The sequence below is a fragment of the Oreochromis aureus genome, linkage group 9, assembly GCF_013358895.1.
Source record: "Oreochromis aureus strain Israel breed Guangdong linkage group 9, ZZ_aureus, whole genome shotgun sequence".
Lineage (NCBI taxonomy): Eukaryota > Metazoa > Chordata > Actinopteri > Cichliformes > Cichlidae > Oreochromis > Oreochromis aureus.
In genome coordinates, this window is record NC_052950.1 from 25,650,852 (window position 1) to 25,669,993 (window position 19,142).

At 39.2% G+C, this 19,142-nt stretch overlaps 1 protein-coding gene across 1 annotated transcript in view; it reads left to right on the top strand.

The window, feature by feature from the left end:
* cnksr2a (connector enhancer of kinase suppressor of Ras 2a) overlaps positions 1-19,142 on the top strand; it is a 74,445-nt gene that overhangs the window by 40,738 nt on the left and 14,565 nt on the right. The window contains exons 9-15 of the mRNA XM_039617168.1: positions 1,586-1,732; positions 3,939-4,051; positions 4,180-4,334; positions 4,790-4,879; positions 8,598-8,812; positions 13,095-13,155; positions 16,688-16,863. Coding sequence (XP_039473102.1) covers positions 1,586-1,732; positions 3,939-4,051; positions 4,180-4,334; positions 4,790-4,879; positions 8,598-8,812; positions 13,095-13,155; positions 16,688-16,863 — 957 coding nt within the window. The remainder of the gene's footprint in view (positions 1-1,585; positions 1,733-3,938; positions 4,052-4,179; positions 4,335-4,789; positions 4,880-8,597; positions 8,813-13,094; positions 13,156-16,687; positions 16,864-19,142) is intronic.

Consider the following 19,142-nt stretch of genomic DNA (forward strand, 5'->3'; position numbering starts at 1 on the left):
TCTTTGTATCTACAAAAACTCATTTAACACTATGATACAATTGGGTTTTTTGTGATGTCATTCTAACTTTTGGTTCTTGTGATATTATTACATTTTGGGTGCTGTTTTGATTTTATTGAAATTCTAGTCTCCCCAGTGTTTCCCTGTTTTCACCTCCTTCTGTATTGTCTGTGTGTTATGGCTTATTTATGCTTCTCATTCTCACTCTCGCGAATGATGCCGTATGACAGAATTGACATTATATCTGTTGCTAATTTGACCGTAAAAAAGATTTTGTGCAAGTAGTTTTCTAGTTAATATAATTTTAAGATGATTGCAAAAAAATTAAAAGATTAAATGCTAAAAATTTTGAGAGAAGTTTCATCCTTTGAAATAAATTTTAAGAAAACTAACAAAAGCGGGATCGCCTTCAAACTTCACAACAATATACTAGGCCTTGGGGGACATGAGTACATAGCTTGGCTTAACATAGGTCAGGTTATAGGTCAAAGGTCAGACATCAGCGCGTTGCTATGAAAAAGGGCTGATAAAACATGTTGTAATAAAAAAATCAAAAAGCTCACCTGTAATGAGAAATTAACAGCTGATGGTCAGATGATCAGCTCTGAATGAGATATATAGAATTCTTGCATTTTTCACCTCAGTTTTTGGTTCTCACAAAAATTTGCTGTTTTGGTAAGGACCAAGGAAAAAACCTCAAATAGATATACCCTATCGCTTGGCAACAAAGATCAGACAGATTAAGTTAGCTGCCAGCTGCTGAATATGAACTAAGCATCTCAGGAGTTCAAAAGATAGACAGGTTGTTGAGTGCTAAAACGAGGGTTTAAATTATTTGATTATTAGAAAAAAATAATTGCCATGTTGCGTCATTCCTGCTTGCTACTGATAACTTGTTCAGTGTCGTCAGAAAAGAGTCAAATGAAGATTAATTTTCTATCTAATGATTGAAAAAATTACCAGTATAAGCAGCAATTTATTTCTTTAGCTACTTAAACCAAGTTCCTGCTTTGTGTTTGGTGATTTAGTGGCACTCCTTACATTTGTACTGTGGACCGTGTCCTTTGCATAGCAGGTGCAAATGCAAGCAGCATGCATTCCAATTAGTGTAATCAGATCCTCTAACCTTTACAACTCCTCCTGCATTATGATCAGATCTCGGGACGGTTCAATAGCTGCAGTGAGGGGAAACTAGCCCACATTCCTGTTGCCGTCTTTTGTTTACCTTCGTGTGTTTCTGTTCAAACAAAGTGTGGGTTTGTAAATATAGCTGGTAAATACAAATAAAAAAACAAAACAAAAAAACGATTTGTGATAACATGTATTTGTTTTCAAATTGAGGGCAGGTTACATCACATGAAAGCTCTATAGATAGACTTTCCACCTCCACACCCACTTGCCTTGCACAGAAGGCTCAACAAGAGAGATCCAATCACGACGTGGACAGAATTCAAACTTCAGGCTGCACATAAAGGCTACTTACTGTATAAAAAAGGGTGTGATTGTTTTGTTCTGTATATAGAGGATTTCTAGTTTTTCTGCAGATCACTTTACTCTCTAATTCTCCGTCCTCTCTCGTTCACAGGTGGGCTGGCAGTTGCGTAACCTGGTCGGCTCGCTGCGGGCCGATAAAGGCGTCGTGTCCCTGACCCTGAAGAAGCGTCCACAGAGCACCCTCAGCTCTGCCCCTGCGCTGCTGAAGAACATGCGCTGGAAACCCCTGGCTTTGCAGGTGGGACTAGCTCTACCTTTTATAGACTTTATTAAAGCACTGCACTGGCCCACATAATTCCCCACAGCATTCCCTCTCCCGAACGACTGGAGCTAAAGCGTGTAATTAGGTCAGGGAGCAGTGGCTCAGCATGGTTTGTTTGCCAGCTGAAACACACTGGACTGAAAGGGAAACGAAAACTGATGGTGCCCTCAGGCCACGTTCCCAAATCTCGGCACTATAATTATCACTGATTATCTAGACAAAGGGGGGAAAACACAAAGGAGAAGAACACAACTTTGTTCTTATTTTTGTAGTTTGGCTATAGTTACAATTGGATATTATAACACAGTACGCTCTAAGCCCTGGGGACACAATGATCACTTTATATGGAGGTAAAAAAAAAAGATAATAACTACACTGAGCTGCCACTGTGCTCACTTTGCACTTATAGGAAGGGATATTGATTTTGTTTTATTTTGTCCTAAATGGTAAGTAGTCCCTCCTTGCAATATCTGTTTCAGTCTTAATGGAAGCTTATGGAGTTTTCACAATAGTTGAAGAAATATGCAGGTCGATTCCTGTCCCCGATTACCCCCCAATGAAGCTCTGCGCAGGCCAATTCCAGTACCAAATCTAACAAACGTCAGTGACGTGCAAGTTCACACGAGCTAGCTCAAAGTTTAGTTCTCACAGAATAAAATGAAGTAGCTCATAGTTCACAACTGATCAATAAGCTCACATTCCCAAACCTGAACTAGATCTACATCCATCTATCCTATTTCAGTAAACATGCCTCCATAACTGCCATTTCCCCCAACCAGTGATAATATTTTCCTAAAGCATAAGAGATAATTTATTTTTAAATGCAAAGACTAACAGATCAAGTCTGTGTTTTATACATAGACTGTATAGAAAATATGGATGCTGCTCCCAAACTGAAGCACCAAGGCTGCATTCTTTCGATGTCGATGGAAAGACAAATTAGCACACTTGATTTTTAGGCTTTTTTCTGTATCATTGTAGGGTCTTTACTTTATTATATGAAGCGTCTTGAGGTGATTGCTGTTGTGATTTGGCACTTTACAAATAAATTAATTAAAATGATTCATAATCTCGACAAACACCTTCCTGATAAGTTTATAGTGTTAATCCCCAGTTTCTAGTTATATTAAATACCAGAATGTTCATTTTCTAAATTATGAGTCCCGTTAGTGTCAAGAAGATGGATAAAGCAAGTCTTTCTTTAGAGCAGGCGCACCAGTGGGTGGTGTCATAGTTGGTACACTGTTTGCAGTCAATGTGCTAACGTTTGTATTAAGTCAGACAAATAAAAAAATGAAACATAAAGACTACACTGCTCAAAAAAATGAAAGGAAGACTTTAATCAGAGTTCAGTACCTTTACTATTTTTACAGTATTTTTACTCTTGATTACAAAATACCTGAATCCACCTGTTCAACTTGTCTTATCCTCTGATCGTGGCGGACTTTCTGCTCATTTGGCCAAACAATAATAGTTATACAAATAGTACTTTTAATAAATAAATAAATTGTAAATTTCCTAAGGTAATCATTGCTTGAGGCCAGGAATCAAAAGGATAATGTAGGGATTATTCTTTACCTAGCCACACTAGCCATGAAAATACATACAAAAGGGGGTTTAGCAGTGGCTTGTTGTAATAAACAAGCCCTTTTCTGGCATATAAATAAATAAAGAACAGAACTGATGGCTCTATGCGTTTCCCTAAAGCCTGCCTATGTTGTTCAGCATTAATGGGGCCTTCACAGCAAGGCAGTGTGCGCTAATGAACTATGAATTCACAAGTGTTAATGAGCTCATGCAGTGATTTTCACTTCAGAGTCTGTTTGTAATCCAGTTCCTCTCGAGGGCCTGGAGATCAGGACCATTCCATTCTGGTTTTCAGCCTCGTCTCTTCCATTAGGAGATTTGTTCAAATTTTCTAATTTTATTTAAAGCTGTACTAGTTTTCAGCTGTAACTTGAGCTTAAAAGGGATTATTTAAAGACAATTACAATGGCTTCATTACTGTATTATGTCATGGGTGCGTTATGTTTCTTGGGTTCAATTTCTCAAAGTTGTCAAACCATTCAACATTAGCATTATATTTATGAATGCATATTTTTTTTATGTCAGAAGTTGAACTTGAAGCAAAAGGTTTTTAGATTCCAGAAAAAAGGAAAAACCCTACTTCCACTTTTTGCAGCCGACCAGAAGCCCAGGCAGCAGTTCAGCCACGCCTTCAGGCACACCCACCAAGAACTCCGCCCTCCAGGACCTTTACATCCCCCCTCCACCTGCTGAGCCATATGCACCCAGGTAGTTAACCTGTGTCTTTTAAACAGCTGAAAATAAAAGCGGGATAAAGCAGTGGAACAGGTGACAGCAAAGATGAGCTCTGACACTGACGTACATTTGTTAAAAATCTGCCTCTGCTGTTGCTATAGAGATGAGACAGGAGCCTTGTCTGGTGATGAAGCATCTCGTAACCATGGTGGCGTCAGCGCTGCTAAGCGCTCTGAGTCACCGAACTCCTTCCTGGATCAAGAGTCTCGCCGGCGAGAAGAGGAGGAGCCCGTGTACTGCACCACGCCCACATACGGTTCGCTCTTATCATGATTGAGTGTTTGTGTGAGAGGGAGAAACAAAGCGCGAGGGAACCGAGTTCAATCTCATGCTGCAGAATTGAGCCGCTTTAGAAAAAATAAAAATCATTATGTGAGTATGAATCCACCCGCAGGCCCAGCATAGAGTGACTGAGGTTGTTACAACGCCGGCGAAATACAAGAATCCTGCAATTACTGTGGCTGCTTCAATGTTGTTAAAACCCCTTATTCATCGTTAAATATCAGCTCAGTACAACTCTTCATCTTGTCCTTTAATTATTAATTTATTATTATTATAAGTGTATCAACATTTTGCCTAATGTTTATTGGAAAGTGTGAAAATTCGCACAACAGTTTCAAATTTTTGGTTGAGGACCATAAGTTTTTATTGATCAACCCATCTGCTTTGCTACTATTAAACTTGTGATTGTGTGTGTGTGTGCACTTGTAGGCAGGCTGAGGCCCATCTCCATGCCTGTGGAGTGTAACTGGGTGGGTGATTATGAAGACCCAGCCAAGCTTAACAGAGAAAGCCGCAGAGGTGAGTGCTGGCGTGTGGAGTGCATATGTGTCTCCTGAAGAGCCTGTTAGATATTTGTTAAGCGCTCCTGTCTCTATGAATTATAAAGAGATCAACGTGTGTGTGCAGATCAATGTGCCTCTATCCCTTTTTGCTAATTCTCCCTGTGATTAGCATCACAGAGGAATAAGGGGGGGGGAGGTGATAAGGAAAGAAGTAGGAGGGGGGAGAAAAAAGGTAGACAGTCTGCACAAAGGGAGAGAAAATGAAAGGAAGCCGTGAAAGGAGGAAGAATAGAAAGAGAGGAAAAGAGGAACTGAGGGGTGGAGGTAGAAACTGAAAAAAAGCCTATTTTCCCTGACCTCCACCTGAATCACTCACACAGTTGCCATGGTGACGCTGACAGCAGCTCTTCTCAGTGTCTCACTTTTCTCTGGCCGCTGCCTAGCAACCAAGGGAGGACAGGAGAGTGGGAACCGCAGAAAAGGGAAGAGAGAGGTAGAGGAAACCCAAGTTTCCTCCAGAGTTCAGGTGGAGAAGTGGAGAGAAGTTACACAAAAAAAGATGTCAAAAAATTCAGAGCAAAGCAGGAATAAACTCAACAGCTGTACAGATGAACTCATAAGAAACAGTATTTTGGAGCCGAGGAATTTTACTTCATCAGTCACACAAGCAAAACTTTACAATGCTGAATTGGTAGTGTGTTGGTTATATAAATTCAATAACAAAAACTTTTTGTTTCGCAGTTTCCAGTGATTTGTAGATGCTACCTATCTTATTGTGTGCCATCATCAGCACACAGTAACAACATGAAAGAAATGTGTTATATTAAAAAAATTATACTAGTATTATTGCAGATGTTTTGTTATGGCTAAATCCCCACAGTCCTCCTTTTGTGTTCAAAGAGCTGAACACTAGTGCATGATCAGAACTCCCTAATATTTTTTCTCCCTAATTCTGTTAGAAGCAAAATAAACCTCAGTCTACAAAACTAGCCCAGACTAAATGTTAGCATCCTCACCATGCAGGAGCTGAATCCCTCGATCCAAAGTGACCTGTGATATTTTCTTGTAACTTCAACATACTTCTTACCATGTTTTGTTATTACATCTGGACATGTATTTGCAAAAATGCTAAATGTTCAATCTTGAAACGATAAAAGAGGAATCATTTCAAACAAAAGAAAAAAGTCCTCGACCTGTTACCGCCGGTGGCCAGTGCACGGTGTGGACCCAAATGCAGACAAACCAAGAGGAGAATGGATTTAACAGAACATGGGCCTTTTATTTAGGCTGAAGGAAAAAAAATTAACATGCTAGGAAACACAGTAAAACACAGACTAGGACTCACAGATTTGACACTGGGACCGGGGGGAGGACAGACTTGGGAACCAGACAGACTGAGGAGATGGAGAGGACGAATGAGTGAGGGACACAGAGCCATGATGGTTTGGGGAGAAAACACATGGATGCACACGACTGACGAGGGAGACGAGTAAAAAACAAGGCGGTGAACATGGGAACAGAAAAGGGAGACAAGACACGGAGGGAGACATGGACATGACTGAGGAACATACATAGAGGACATGACGGACTCTCAGAGGGAACACGGGGGATGAGACTGAGACAAGAAAACATGAACCAGAAGTACAACTAAACTTAGAAACATAAAAAGGACTAAACTCCATACTAACTATAAAAACTTGAACTGAAACATCCCCCAAAAAGCAGCAAAAAGGAATTATAAATACAAAATAAACTCAAAAACTTAAAACATCATTTCAAAACTTTGATGACTTTGGTTCAAAATAAGTCCACCACGGTGCAGCCGATAATGTCATCAAATATCCGTGTGCACATGTGCCAGTCCAACACGACGATTGGTTCTAATGTTCTGTGGTTTGGTTGTTGATTGGTTCTTTGGGAGCAGGGGCAGGATTCTTTCTATTTTTGCTCATATATTTCTACTCTGGATTCTTTGAGTGCCATGTCTCCATAGCAAATCTCAAAATATATTAATAAATGCATTGTTTATTCCTAGAAACAGTGTTACTAGGGTTATTGTGATTAACATATTTGTCTGATAATTAGGGATGTTTTTTTTTTAAACCTACCCTGTGCTAACAGTTAACACATAAAAATAATAATAATCATGGAAACTGGTTGTGGAGCAGATGTTGCAAAACTATGCTTCTATTATAACCAGTGAAACTGGCTACACCTCACCTTAGAGCAGAGCTGAAATGGTGTGTATGCACAATAGAGATTAGCTCTGCATCCTTAAAAATGTATTTTTTTGAGGTGCAGAATAATCAAGTAAGTACTTTCGCTGTACTTGAAACATCATCATGGACAAGTACTCTCCCTTTAATCCAATGTATCCACTGCTCCTACACCAGTGCTACATGAAATGACGTGCAGTTCAGCTAGGGAATCAAACCAGTGATTGAGTGCTTATCACTGCCCGGGGACTTGTACCCACTTGGGTCATAACCTGTTGCACAAATATCAGAAAGCTGAAGTTCCACAAGCAAACTGAAGAATCCTGGGAGCAGAGAGGATGGCTATCACACAGGAAATGAGTCCAAGCAACAGAACCTCTGAGTGCAGAGGTGCAGTTTGGAACAAGATCAGAGGAAATCCACATGCGTGCACAGACCTTATGAATTATGTGGGAGAGCAGTGCAATATTTGACAAAGGAAATAAAAAATGATGCTCCCAAACTGAAGGAAACTGGAAAGTGCAGTTTGTATTGTGAAAAATGGCACAAATATAAGTGAAGTCTGCGTTATTTGTGCAGATTTTTGAATGCACAGTCATTTGACTTGAAATGTAACAGCCGTGGAGTCTTTGTGCGATTAATTGGTGTGCCCCTTTCAATGCTGGGTAACACTTCTCTTCCTCACTTCCTTTGTGGGCACACCGCTTAGTGGCAGCGTGTGAAAATGGCTGCAGGATGTGTGTCTCTGAATTCTCACATGAAAACACAAAAACTCCTCATCACACCTTCACCAAAGTAAATTTGTGCAGGTTTGGAATAAACGTCTTTATCAACTGAAGCTGCCTGAAGGGATTTTCTAACAGTTTGTCCTTCCCGTATGTGCTGACTTTGGTCTTCTTGTTGGCTTTTTACATAACTGCATTGCAGCTAATAGGATGGTTTTATTCAACAGTGACCGTGATCTTTTCTTGACCTTAATCTGTTAGTCCTGGTTATAAATGACCAAATCCCCAGAGCTGATTTGCTGCATGGTTTTGCTTTATTTCACAAATTAAGTAGTCTGTTTATCTGGTGATAAAACACAATGCAGAATTTTTCACTGCAGTCTGGGTTAAACAAAACTAATTAACCTCGAGGGATGCCGAGACTATGGGGCAAAAAAAAAAGATTATGTGTGGAATTTTTGCACTGCTTAGATATTTTCAAAATAGCTGATGAAGTAAGTATGGATTCTGTAAATAAAAGTCAAAAGCTTTAAAAAGTTTTCCTTTTTTAAAATCTTTCTATTGACAGCTCTTAAAGTCTACTGCCCTAATTTTGATGAATTTGAATAACAGGACATTTTTACTGCAGCCTTTTATTTATATATTTTTAAATTTAGTCTCTAATTAACCCAGAAACCCTCATGACATCATAGGAAGTATTGATGAAGACAGACTAGAAAAATCATGAGCAGGAGATCAAAATCAGTCAAATGTGGGCGGAGCTTTGATTGGCCGGTGTAACTGTGTCTCACAGAAGCCTCGCTTATGCGTTATGTGGGACTGTCCGGCGGAGACGAACGGACCAGCGGTGAAGACTACTCCTCCCACACAGCTCGTCCAGGCAAACGGTCCAATGATACGGCCAAACGTGCCAAGAGGCGGAGCCACCACAGTCAAAGCCCCTCCCATTATGTCCTTCAGACAAATCAGAGAGAGTCGCCTCCCAGGGACCCAGCCTCCATTTATCATGTAAGGGATGGACTTTTTAAAATTTTATTTGCTTCTTCCTTCCTCTTTTTGTCCGTTTATTTCTTTTACATGTTTTTGTCTTTCTTTTATTCGTTGCTCTTTCATTCTCTTTATCACTGCTGACTCTTAAATACGGAACTTTTATTTGTGGGTTGTTTCAATCCACAATGACAACTTTAAAGAAGACATGAAATATGAAATCCACAACTGACATTGATGTAACTCTGTCTGTGAAGCTGGATTTAAGAAATAAGTGCTTTAAGTTCAAGTTTGAAAAACCAGTTTAACATCATCTTCTGTCAGTACAGAATGTGACATCATTTGGTTGGTCGGTTGTGGCTAATAGACTTACATTAGTTTATGTTAGCTAACTAGTGACAGAATTGACAACCCAGAGGAAAATAAGACCACTAAAACTGAAAAGCAGTTTGAGGCGATCACCTTTGGAAAAAACCTCCCCTGGCTTTAACAATTAGTTTATGTTAAGAAACCAAAGACATACTGTCCACTTTCACTGTTTCATGTTTTATGTCCTCTATAAATCACTCTGGAAATTCAAATAAGTGTTTTTTGTGTGCCAAATGGGGAAATCAATGCCACTCTTGTATTGAAGACCACGAATGGCTAGACTACCTTGTTCTGAAAGCAAAAACATCTACGCACAACTTTTTATAACTATACATTTTCTTACTTTTGAATTTGTATACACATTGAACATAAAACATGCTGTATAACATGTTTTTTTTAGTTATAGGTGAAAAGAGCATGCATCATGATAAATCGTGAACTCACCATGATAAATATAAAAAAACCCAGTTTTATTTCCTTTATGATCTTAAGTGTGATCATTACTCACTGACAAACTACTGTTATAGTGGTTGGGCTAACTATTAAACATATACTGTAAAGAGGTTCATCATGTCATGCTCACGTTGCTCAAGAGTTGTCCCCCACATTAGATGTGATACAACCTTGAAAAATATTCATTCCCCGACTGGTTGGCAAATAGTTGCTGGAAGCTGCTTGTGCCGCTTGGTGTAATCAGTCACAAAGATTTTGCTGCATCAGAAACTTGCTTTGTACAACATATTACATACTTTTTCCCTAGCAACCAGTGGTTGCCAGGGGGGTCTCTTGCCTGGTCTGTAAGCCTGTGTGACTGGGGCTTTTGTAGTCGATTGCTAGTGATTACCATCAAACTACAGCAATGGCTCACCAGCCTGTCAGGTAATACACATTTTTCGCTCGCAACTGGTGGTGGACAGATGATCAAAACAAAGTTACTGTCACATGGTTAGTGGTCATATGACTGCAAAACCTCAATATCTAAGGTGCCACTTAGCCACATTAATCTTACCTGTTGGCTTGGACTTGTTTGAATGCTTCATTGTGGTTTCTTGAGGTGGATCTGACTGAGAAACAAGTGTTAGCCACACACCAAATCATGCCCTGCTTTTGCATATAATTTACTCTAATAGGATCACAGTGTACCATTGTACTATGTTATATTAATTAAGACTTCAAGCTAGTGTTTGAGGCCATATACCTAGACCTATACTCATTAGGAAGGTGATTACTGAGGTCATAAATCACGAGAGCTACAGGGACCTCTAGACAATGAGACTCAATAAGGTGCCCCCTCTGTTGGCCATAAGAACAAATGCACATTTCAGGCAGTTGTTGAAGCTTTGTCCATCTTTGATATACAGTTATACTCTTGCCACACTATTAAGTCATGTTATTTATTTATTTAAATTTTTTTCAGAAGCCTTATTACCAGTCACAATCATGGTGGTAGTTAGTTACGGTAGAATAACTTATTAACTATACAGATATGAAAGTGGCATTGATCTACTTGTTCAGCTCTTGGCAAGATAGAAAAACATCCAAAGTAACCATGTAAGATAAAGTCTTTAAAATAAAGGATAACAAACAGAATATGTGGTTGACAGCGATGATGTCCAGGAAGTGTAGAGGGAAAAAGTGCCCCAACAAGCTTTTGAAGTGAAACATCTCACTGAAATTGACATAAAAAGAGTACTGTTGTGTTTAAATCAGCTGTTAATTTAAACTCCAGATGCAAAATATAGCTTCATATTGTGGATCTGAACTACTGATTCAATTAGGAGACTCCTCTGACTTCCTCTGATCTGTTTTGATACTAATCTAACAGTCAGGACTCAGAGATTTGAGAGAAAGCAAATAGCTTTTAGCCATGATGGAAAAGTGCCGCAGTGAAGTGTGATGTGAGCGAATGCTGACTTGTTATTACCCCCTGTCACTTCCATGACATCCGCCTGCCCTGCCTGTCCGTCTCAGCCTGCCAGGCCAGTCATTTTGGCCGGCGGTGACCTTATACATCTTGTCAGCATCTCTTTGAAAATTAAAAGTGTTTGCATGCCCGTGCTCGAGTGTGTGTTTACAGTGTGCATGGGCGCTGCAATGGCAGATGGCGTGTCAGTGGGAGTGGGCGGGCCCATGTAATTTGTCCTGCTGAGTGTTGGGCTGTGAGTGGCTGAGCTCCAGGCTCTGACATGTGTAATATCGTGACATCAGAGCTGGTCTGTTGCCCCATCTGACCAGTAGAGAGAGGTCACATGAGAAATGTGCTGGTCAGAGTTTGTTGTTTTGGATCAAGGATGCTGCGTGAGGCATCAAATACACTCAGTTCTCCACGAGTCATTACTCAGTCAGATCTGAACACAAGATGTTATATTTAGTTTGGCTTACTCTTTCAAGTCATTTCAAGGCCGACATTATTCTTATCAAATTATTAGTCAGCTAGGCACTGACCCTAGACATTATTAGTGATGGACATATCTATTATGACATCATCCACTGGTTTAGTTCTGTTATGAAGTGTTGAGATGAACGTTTTTGCTGAAGCCTTTCTGCAATGAGAAAGGTGTGAATTTGACTGTTAATCCGACTGCATGCTCATTGGCTAATGAGCTGTCAATAACAAGCTGTTAGCCCCAGATAATTCTTCTTTCTGACATTTAAGATGGTATTATACTTTACGCATTCATAGATCTGTGACTTTTTTCCGTGTGACTTTCATTTTGTCATCAGACACTGAGCGTGAGGTTCCATGTGGACTGCAAGAACTTTTCCACAGAGAGTTTACATTACATTACAATGCACTAACCACGCATGTGACCCAGGTGGGGGACTTCAAAGAAGTATAACAGGAAAGACTGCTCGGCCGTCAGTTCTCCAGATGTGCACATCTGTGTCCGCAATGTATAATGCAAACCTTAGAATGGCCAAAATTTAAAAAATGGACCTAATGTTTTATTCAGTATTTCCTGAAATGAGTCACGTGGAACGTAAGGTCCAGTCGGTGATACATTTTCCCATAAAATCCTGTGAGACTCGAAGTTTTTTTACAGTCACATCTAGTTTCCCCAGTTTTTATTAAAAACAAAGCAAGCTTAAGGCATTTCCCCGTCTGCGTCACTTTTTATGTTTCGCTTTTCAGTCACAGAAGCTACGTCGGCCTTTGGCACTGTCTATGATGCTGACTAAACATTAGCATAGACTCCACATATATCATTGCCACTGTTTTATAAAAAAATCAATCTGAACTTTTTCTATTTCTTCTGCTTTAGACAAACATGGAATCATGAACAGTTCTTCTTTAAGATGTAACTGTTATCCACTAAGAAAATTGCATAACTTGAATTATCACTTCTTCATATATCGCAGTAATCCCCTGATAGATTTACATCTGTCCTCTTTTGAAAAGCATAAACTAGATAATTCATTCTAAATTTTAAACACACCAAGTAAGTAGGCATGTCAGGGTTCACTGCCAGACTTCACATTCCCTTGTTTTGGATGTTTGTCCTTCATGCTTTGCTTACTGAAGTTTCTGCTTAATCTCACAGCTCCCCTGAGCTTCTTCACACACACATACACACACACACACACCTACACACACACACAAACTTCCTCCATCACCTGGACGTCCTATTGTGTCACCCGAACCTCCCTCCTGTCCTTCTGTTCTATGTTTAGAGGTGTGAAAGTCGCTAATGTCCTCCGTGAGGTTCACTTTTCCATCCCCTCATATGTGTGTGTGTGTGTGTGAGGAAGAGATAATGAGAGAACGGGGAGAAAGATTCAGCTCCCCTTTGCTCGTCTCATCGCTCCTGCTCTCCCTAAGATCTGTCATCTTTTATATCCCAGAATTCATTGCAGCAAACAAAGGGCACTGATTCATCCTGACAGCCTGCCTCTCCCTCCCTCTCTTCTTCCTCTTCTTTCCAACCTCTCTCAGACATACCAACAGTCCTCCTCCTCCTCCTCTCTGCAGTCAAAGAACAGGAAGAAGAATAAAGGTAAGCAGGAAAGCCACCTGTTAGGTGTGAACAGATGCTGCCAGTTGTGGTTTTTCACTCATTCACTAATGGAAGCAGGAAGAATGTGAGAGCAGCTGCTGCTTCACAAAGCCAGCAGTCATAGTAACACTTTATTTTATACTGATCTGAACTGAAATGATACTGTGCACTCACAAAACTAACTCGGAAAAACTCAGTTTATATAAAAAATGCCCTTCACTTTTTATATTTTTTAGTTTGGTCAAATTTGTCATCACAACCTTTTGTTAACTAAGCTTTGGAACAGATGTTTACTTATACTACATGACTGTGAGTCAACTGTCATCAAAAAAGGTGTGCTTGTATTGTAACAACTGTTCTGAACCCCTGAAAAGTTTTTATCTCTAATTTAATCTAATTAAACACTTTAAACCTAACACTGAAATGAGAAAAACCCCACTCTGGAAACAGCTGAAACAAAACTGAACCGAAAACAAAAACTCCAAATAAAATTCAAAAATATGAAACTATAACTCTCATGTAACTGAAATGAAAATGTCGTCGTGAAAATGAAGGCAGTCACATAGCTGAGGAGGAGTGGGGCAAAATCACTGGTGCATCTGCTCCCCAGAAGAAGAGGATCTGTGGTAGATTCTTAATTTTCTGGTGTTAGAGGCCAGCATATGGATGAATATTTAAGTTAATTTCATATTTACGTGTGTAAACACGATCCATAATTACCAGCTCATGCACATCTGCTGCCCTTGCGTATACATTCCACAACTCTAAAGTTGTGTAGTACAGCATCACATACACAACTAGAAACTGGAAAAAAAAAGTGGAACTGCATGTTTTCTAATCTCTGACCGACTAGAAATTATTTTGGGAATGATGAGTTTAAGTGCATGTGAAAAGTAATGGCAGCTTTCAAGGGTTAAAATGTTTTAGTATGTTAAAGAGCTGTTGATGTTTTCAGGATTACTTTTAATGTGATGTTGGATAAATAAACTGGTCTTACCTTGAATTCTGTGTAGAAATCCAGACTTCTGTGATTTAGCTGCTTGGATAATTTTTGGCGATTTCTTCTCTTTGTTTTAATTGTTCTGTGACCTTAGGAACTTTTGGAAAACTTTCATTTACGGCTCTCTAATTTGTGAATGATCTGCTTGAAAGCTTAATGTGAAACACACTGATTTAAATCAAGGGGAAACACAGACAACCAGCTGGCCATTAGAGGTTCAATTAACTTTTTGCAGGCATCTTTTGTCTAGAGTGTACAATATGAATCAACAAGCTCTAGTTTTACTTTAAAACAACAGCTAAAAAAACTGCTGTCAGTAGTAAGGGTTAGTATCCCAAGTAGTTTAGGTACATACCTATATAACATTATTATAGAAACAATACCAATGGATCAAACCAGCCCCTTTGTCTAGGCTGTTTTTCTTCTTATGAAAATGAATGAAGTTCAAAATTTAACCCACTGAAGTTCTAGTGCTGCGTTGTCCTTAAATGGCTCACAGACAGTCAGTTTGTATGTTTATCTGATCAGGAAAACACCTTTTACCTTTCATCAGCAACTAAATGGAAAGAACTTTTGCCCCTTCTTCATCTTTAGCACCAAGCTGCACTGTCCATATCCTGATAATTAACCTTTTTTTTTTACCCTCTCAAAGAAGCTACAAGAAAGTAGATCTTATAACCAAATGAAGAGTTCCCCTTCATTTTTCATCATTGTGGTAAACACACAGACATGGTGAATATGTAATGAATGTTTATATGTGTGGTAACTTAGTCTGAAATATATCGTCAGTTTTAAAAACTGCTCATTGTTTCAGTCTCTTTTGTGTTACTCAGTTAGGCTAAAATAAACAAGTGGCCACAATTAAGAAGTTGGGAACTGTAGCTGTTTTCTAAGCTTTCCTATAATCAATGATTTTAATGAATGGCAAGCTTTAAAAATTCATTACTATATAAACTGATAAATTGCTCCAGTAATACTCAAGATTAAAGTCAATTTCTCCACATTTTTGTGATCATTCATTAACGGTAATGCATAATTGAAAAGACTCATTGCTTTTCATGCATTTCACAGTTTGGGCTGAGCCAAAGAAAACATGATTTATGGTTTTAGCAGTCGAAATAAACAGTCAAAAAAATCGATGTAAAAAAATTGTAATAATTTGCTTATGAGGTAGTTTTCTCACCTTGTAATCGTTTCATACTCATGCAGTCTGTGCAGACAGCTCTGTATTTGCATTTTAACACGTTGTTCCCATTTCGCATGTTTTGATGAGCGTGCTGCAGACCGGACTGCAGGCAAATTCGCTTTCAGTCAGTGTGCACACATTCACGAATCCAGCATTTCTCTATATCATTAACATTTATCATCGCAGAATGATTATTGTAACATCAGTTCTTACCTTTCTAGTTTTATTTACATAAATGACTCAGCTGATTCTTTATTAGGATTTTTTTTTTGGGATAATTTTACTCACAGCCATCAGTATTTTTTTCCCTATCTGACCAAACCTTTTTTTTTTCTTCCACCACACGAACGAGGATTGACATGTTGAAAGGGATTGTTTTTTGTTTTTTTCCAGAGGCCTTTTGCTTGTTTCACCATCTGCAATTGTGCGAAAGCTTTAGCTCCATCTGCACGTTTGGTCAACGGCTTTGTTTGTTTACCGCAATTAAAGCAAAGTTTCAAAATGAGTGTGATAATAATGATTTATTCACAGTTCCACTGCTCCAAGTGGTACTCTTATCAAATGTGTAATGAAATATTAGTAACTCTTTTCGTTGAGGATCAGAGAAAAAAAAATCTTCATTTTCTATAACGAGTAGTTCTCTTTTAAAGCTAAATTGGTGATGGTATCAGTTTATAGCCTGGAGCTGCTGCACAGAAAATGAAGAATAATCATTATTCGAGAGCACTTTTGTGCATTTTGAGGATGTAAGGTGTGTGTGTGTGTGTGTGTGTGTGTGTCGGGTGGGGTGGGGGTGTTCTAAAGCTTATTAATTATCTCCTGACTCAAAACCTTTTCACAATGCGTGGTTGAAGTGTAGTTTTTCATGTCATGCACTGTGTAAGAATCCTGTTTCCTTTAGACCTACACTGCCACAGATGTAAATGGAGTATTGTAACCATGTTAAAAGACTTTTCATCCAGTACAATGCAAGTTTCTCCATGGCCCTCGACTGAGAGCCAAGTTTCCCCGGTAATCTTTAATGAGGAGCCTACCGAGAAAAATGTTACAGGGCTTTTATGCCAGAAGGAAAAGGCAGTTTTTATTAAACACCTCTTACCTTACTGCAGTGCAGCAGCATTCTGTCAAGTCCAGAGACTGAGGCATTGCCAAGAATCATTGCTACATTAGGATGTGACATTTTGTGAAAGATTTTATTCACACTGAAGTGAGAACTTACAAGCAGCATTAGTGCTACCCTTTGAATGACACATTTTCCTTCTTTGAGTTTGTGTTTTCTTCTAGTTTTGAGATAATTTTCTGTCCGTGAATTCCGCTGCCTTCACATTTCCTCCATGTTGTTCCAGGGCGAAGTTTGGCCTCGCTGAGTCGGAGGCGTGTTTCCTGCAAGGCGCTGGGCAGAGGAGACTGCGAGGGTTGGCTGTGGAGAAAGAGAGATGCAAAGGGTTACTTTTCTCAAAAATGGAAGAAGTACTGGTTTGTTCTGAAAGACAACTGCCTGTACTGGTACATCAATGAAGAGGTATGTCTAAAAAACTCATGTTGAGGTTTTTACTGACACATAAGCGATGCTTTAGCAGAGAAGACATTACCACAGTAGGGACCTAGAACTACAACAACAACAACAAGTGAAAGTGCTTTGTTTGAAGCTGCCCTCCTGCTAGTGTGTGATAAAGACAATGGGAGACGTTTGCATATAGTTTTGTGAAAAAACTATACTTTCGTTTAATTTAAAGTTGTCAAGACATAATATACTTGGTCCCTAACAGGTTAATTTGCATGAATAACACAAATTGTTCATGCAAATTAACTCCAAGGTACATGCAATGCTCAGAGAATTTATTAAAAAAATAAAATTTAGAAAAAGCATTTCAAACTCTCTTTGCCTCAGTTAGCATCTTAACGGTTAAAGTTCATGACAGTACAATTAGAAAAGGACTGAACGAGTATGATTTGTGTGGAAGGTTTTCCAGGACAATGCTTCTTCTCTCTGCAAAGAACACGGTAGCACAGCTTAGATTTCCAAAGTTATATTTGAAAAAATAACTGGGACAATGTTTTTTGGACAGATGAGACCAAAGTATAATAATGCACAGCATTATGTTTGGTGAAAATCAAACACAGCATATCAAACCTGTTATGCCCCTCTGTATTCCCTATTCCTTTTGCATTGGCAGTGCATGAGTCTTCAGGTCTTACCTGGGTTGAAATGCTAATTGACTACACCTGGTGAGGTATGGATGAAGGCACAGCTGCCAGGCTTTGGAGGGGCGCACCAGTTTTGTCTTTGTGGTACCACCTGTTTTAGCAAACTTATTATGTCATTTAAAATAAAATCTATTATTTTTTAAACTCTGGTGTCAGACTCCATATTTATGTTGCTCCTTTTGAGAAAGGTCATAACATAAATGGGGGCTTGTCCGGGATATTTTGGACACTATATTGGATATGTTTGTGGAGACAAAACATCAGAGGTTTTTTTAGAGGGTGAGTGATGGTTAAGGTGTTAGCTGTGATTGAGCAAACTCTCCTTAGCAAATGTGTTTCAGCTGGGTGGCTGTGCTGCCTGTCCACTGTAGTACTTGCTTGGTGGTTTAGTTAATTACATTTGGTGGTTATCCTGGGTGGGGTTACGCTTCAGAGTTTTCTTGTAGACTGCATCTCTGATCTGCTGCCTGCTCTTGAGTTTGCATTCAAAGTTGCCTCGAACTTCTACATCTCGTATATAAGTGTTTATGGATGCCAGATGATGAGGTGAGTGCTTTGTGCTGTGACCTTTAGTGTTGTGGAGAAGCTGGCTACTTTTGTTGGATCACTTGTGAGTGTTATTGGCCAGGTGATGGCCAAAAACATTTGTTTAAATTGTGTAGATATCGCACTTCATTTGGGGTTGGTCACTAGTACGCTTGCTTTACTGAATTTTCTAGATCAAAGCAACTTGTTGTGGCATAGGGCCGCTTGGTATGTGACCGTTTGTTTGATGGCAACAACAGATCACATGGTTGGGATTGTTGGTTGATGCTTTTGGTTTGTGTTGTAGTAATTGTCTGAGTAATCCTTTTGATTTGTGGCTGTTGTGCTCCTCTATGTGTTGGTCACATGTTACTTTTGTACGCTCAGTGCAGCAACTTGGGATTATCATATAGGGGCGTCCATATTTGAAGATGTCAACTAAAGTTATGCTCGATGTGTTAGGCCCTTCTGCAACCTCTATTCTCTTTGCAGTGGCACTGCAAGAGTCTTTGAGGGCTGAAATGCTAATAGACCACACTTAGACTAAACTTATTATGTAATTTAAAATTATATAATAATAAATAAATAAAGTACATTTTTAAAACTCTGGTGACAGTCTCCATATTTCTGTTTTGACTTTTGAGCTGGGTCTTAACAAGCACAAACACCTTATGACAGCTGTCAAGATGGAGGTGGTGGAGGGCTGAGAAAGAGCTGTGCATAAACAAATACAATGCATTCTTCAACTAAACTGAAACTGAAGCAATGTTGTAAAGAAGAGTGGGTCAGAGAAACAATGGGAGAGACAGAAAAAGTCATACATAAAATCATTATTTCAAGTTGTTGCTGTCAAAAGTGGTTCTATGAGCTACTGAATCACGAGGTGTACTTCGTTTTTCCACACACTGCTTCTGTGTTGTGACTTAAATAAATAATGAAATAGTGGTATAAATAGTAAAATGTGGTATACACCTGAGGTTGTATTTAAATAACTTTAGGAGTAATTTCTCTTTTTTTGCCCCGATATGTAAAACCGTGGAATTGACAGAACTCTTACATTTTTTGCAC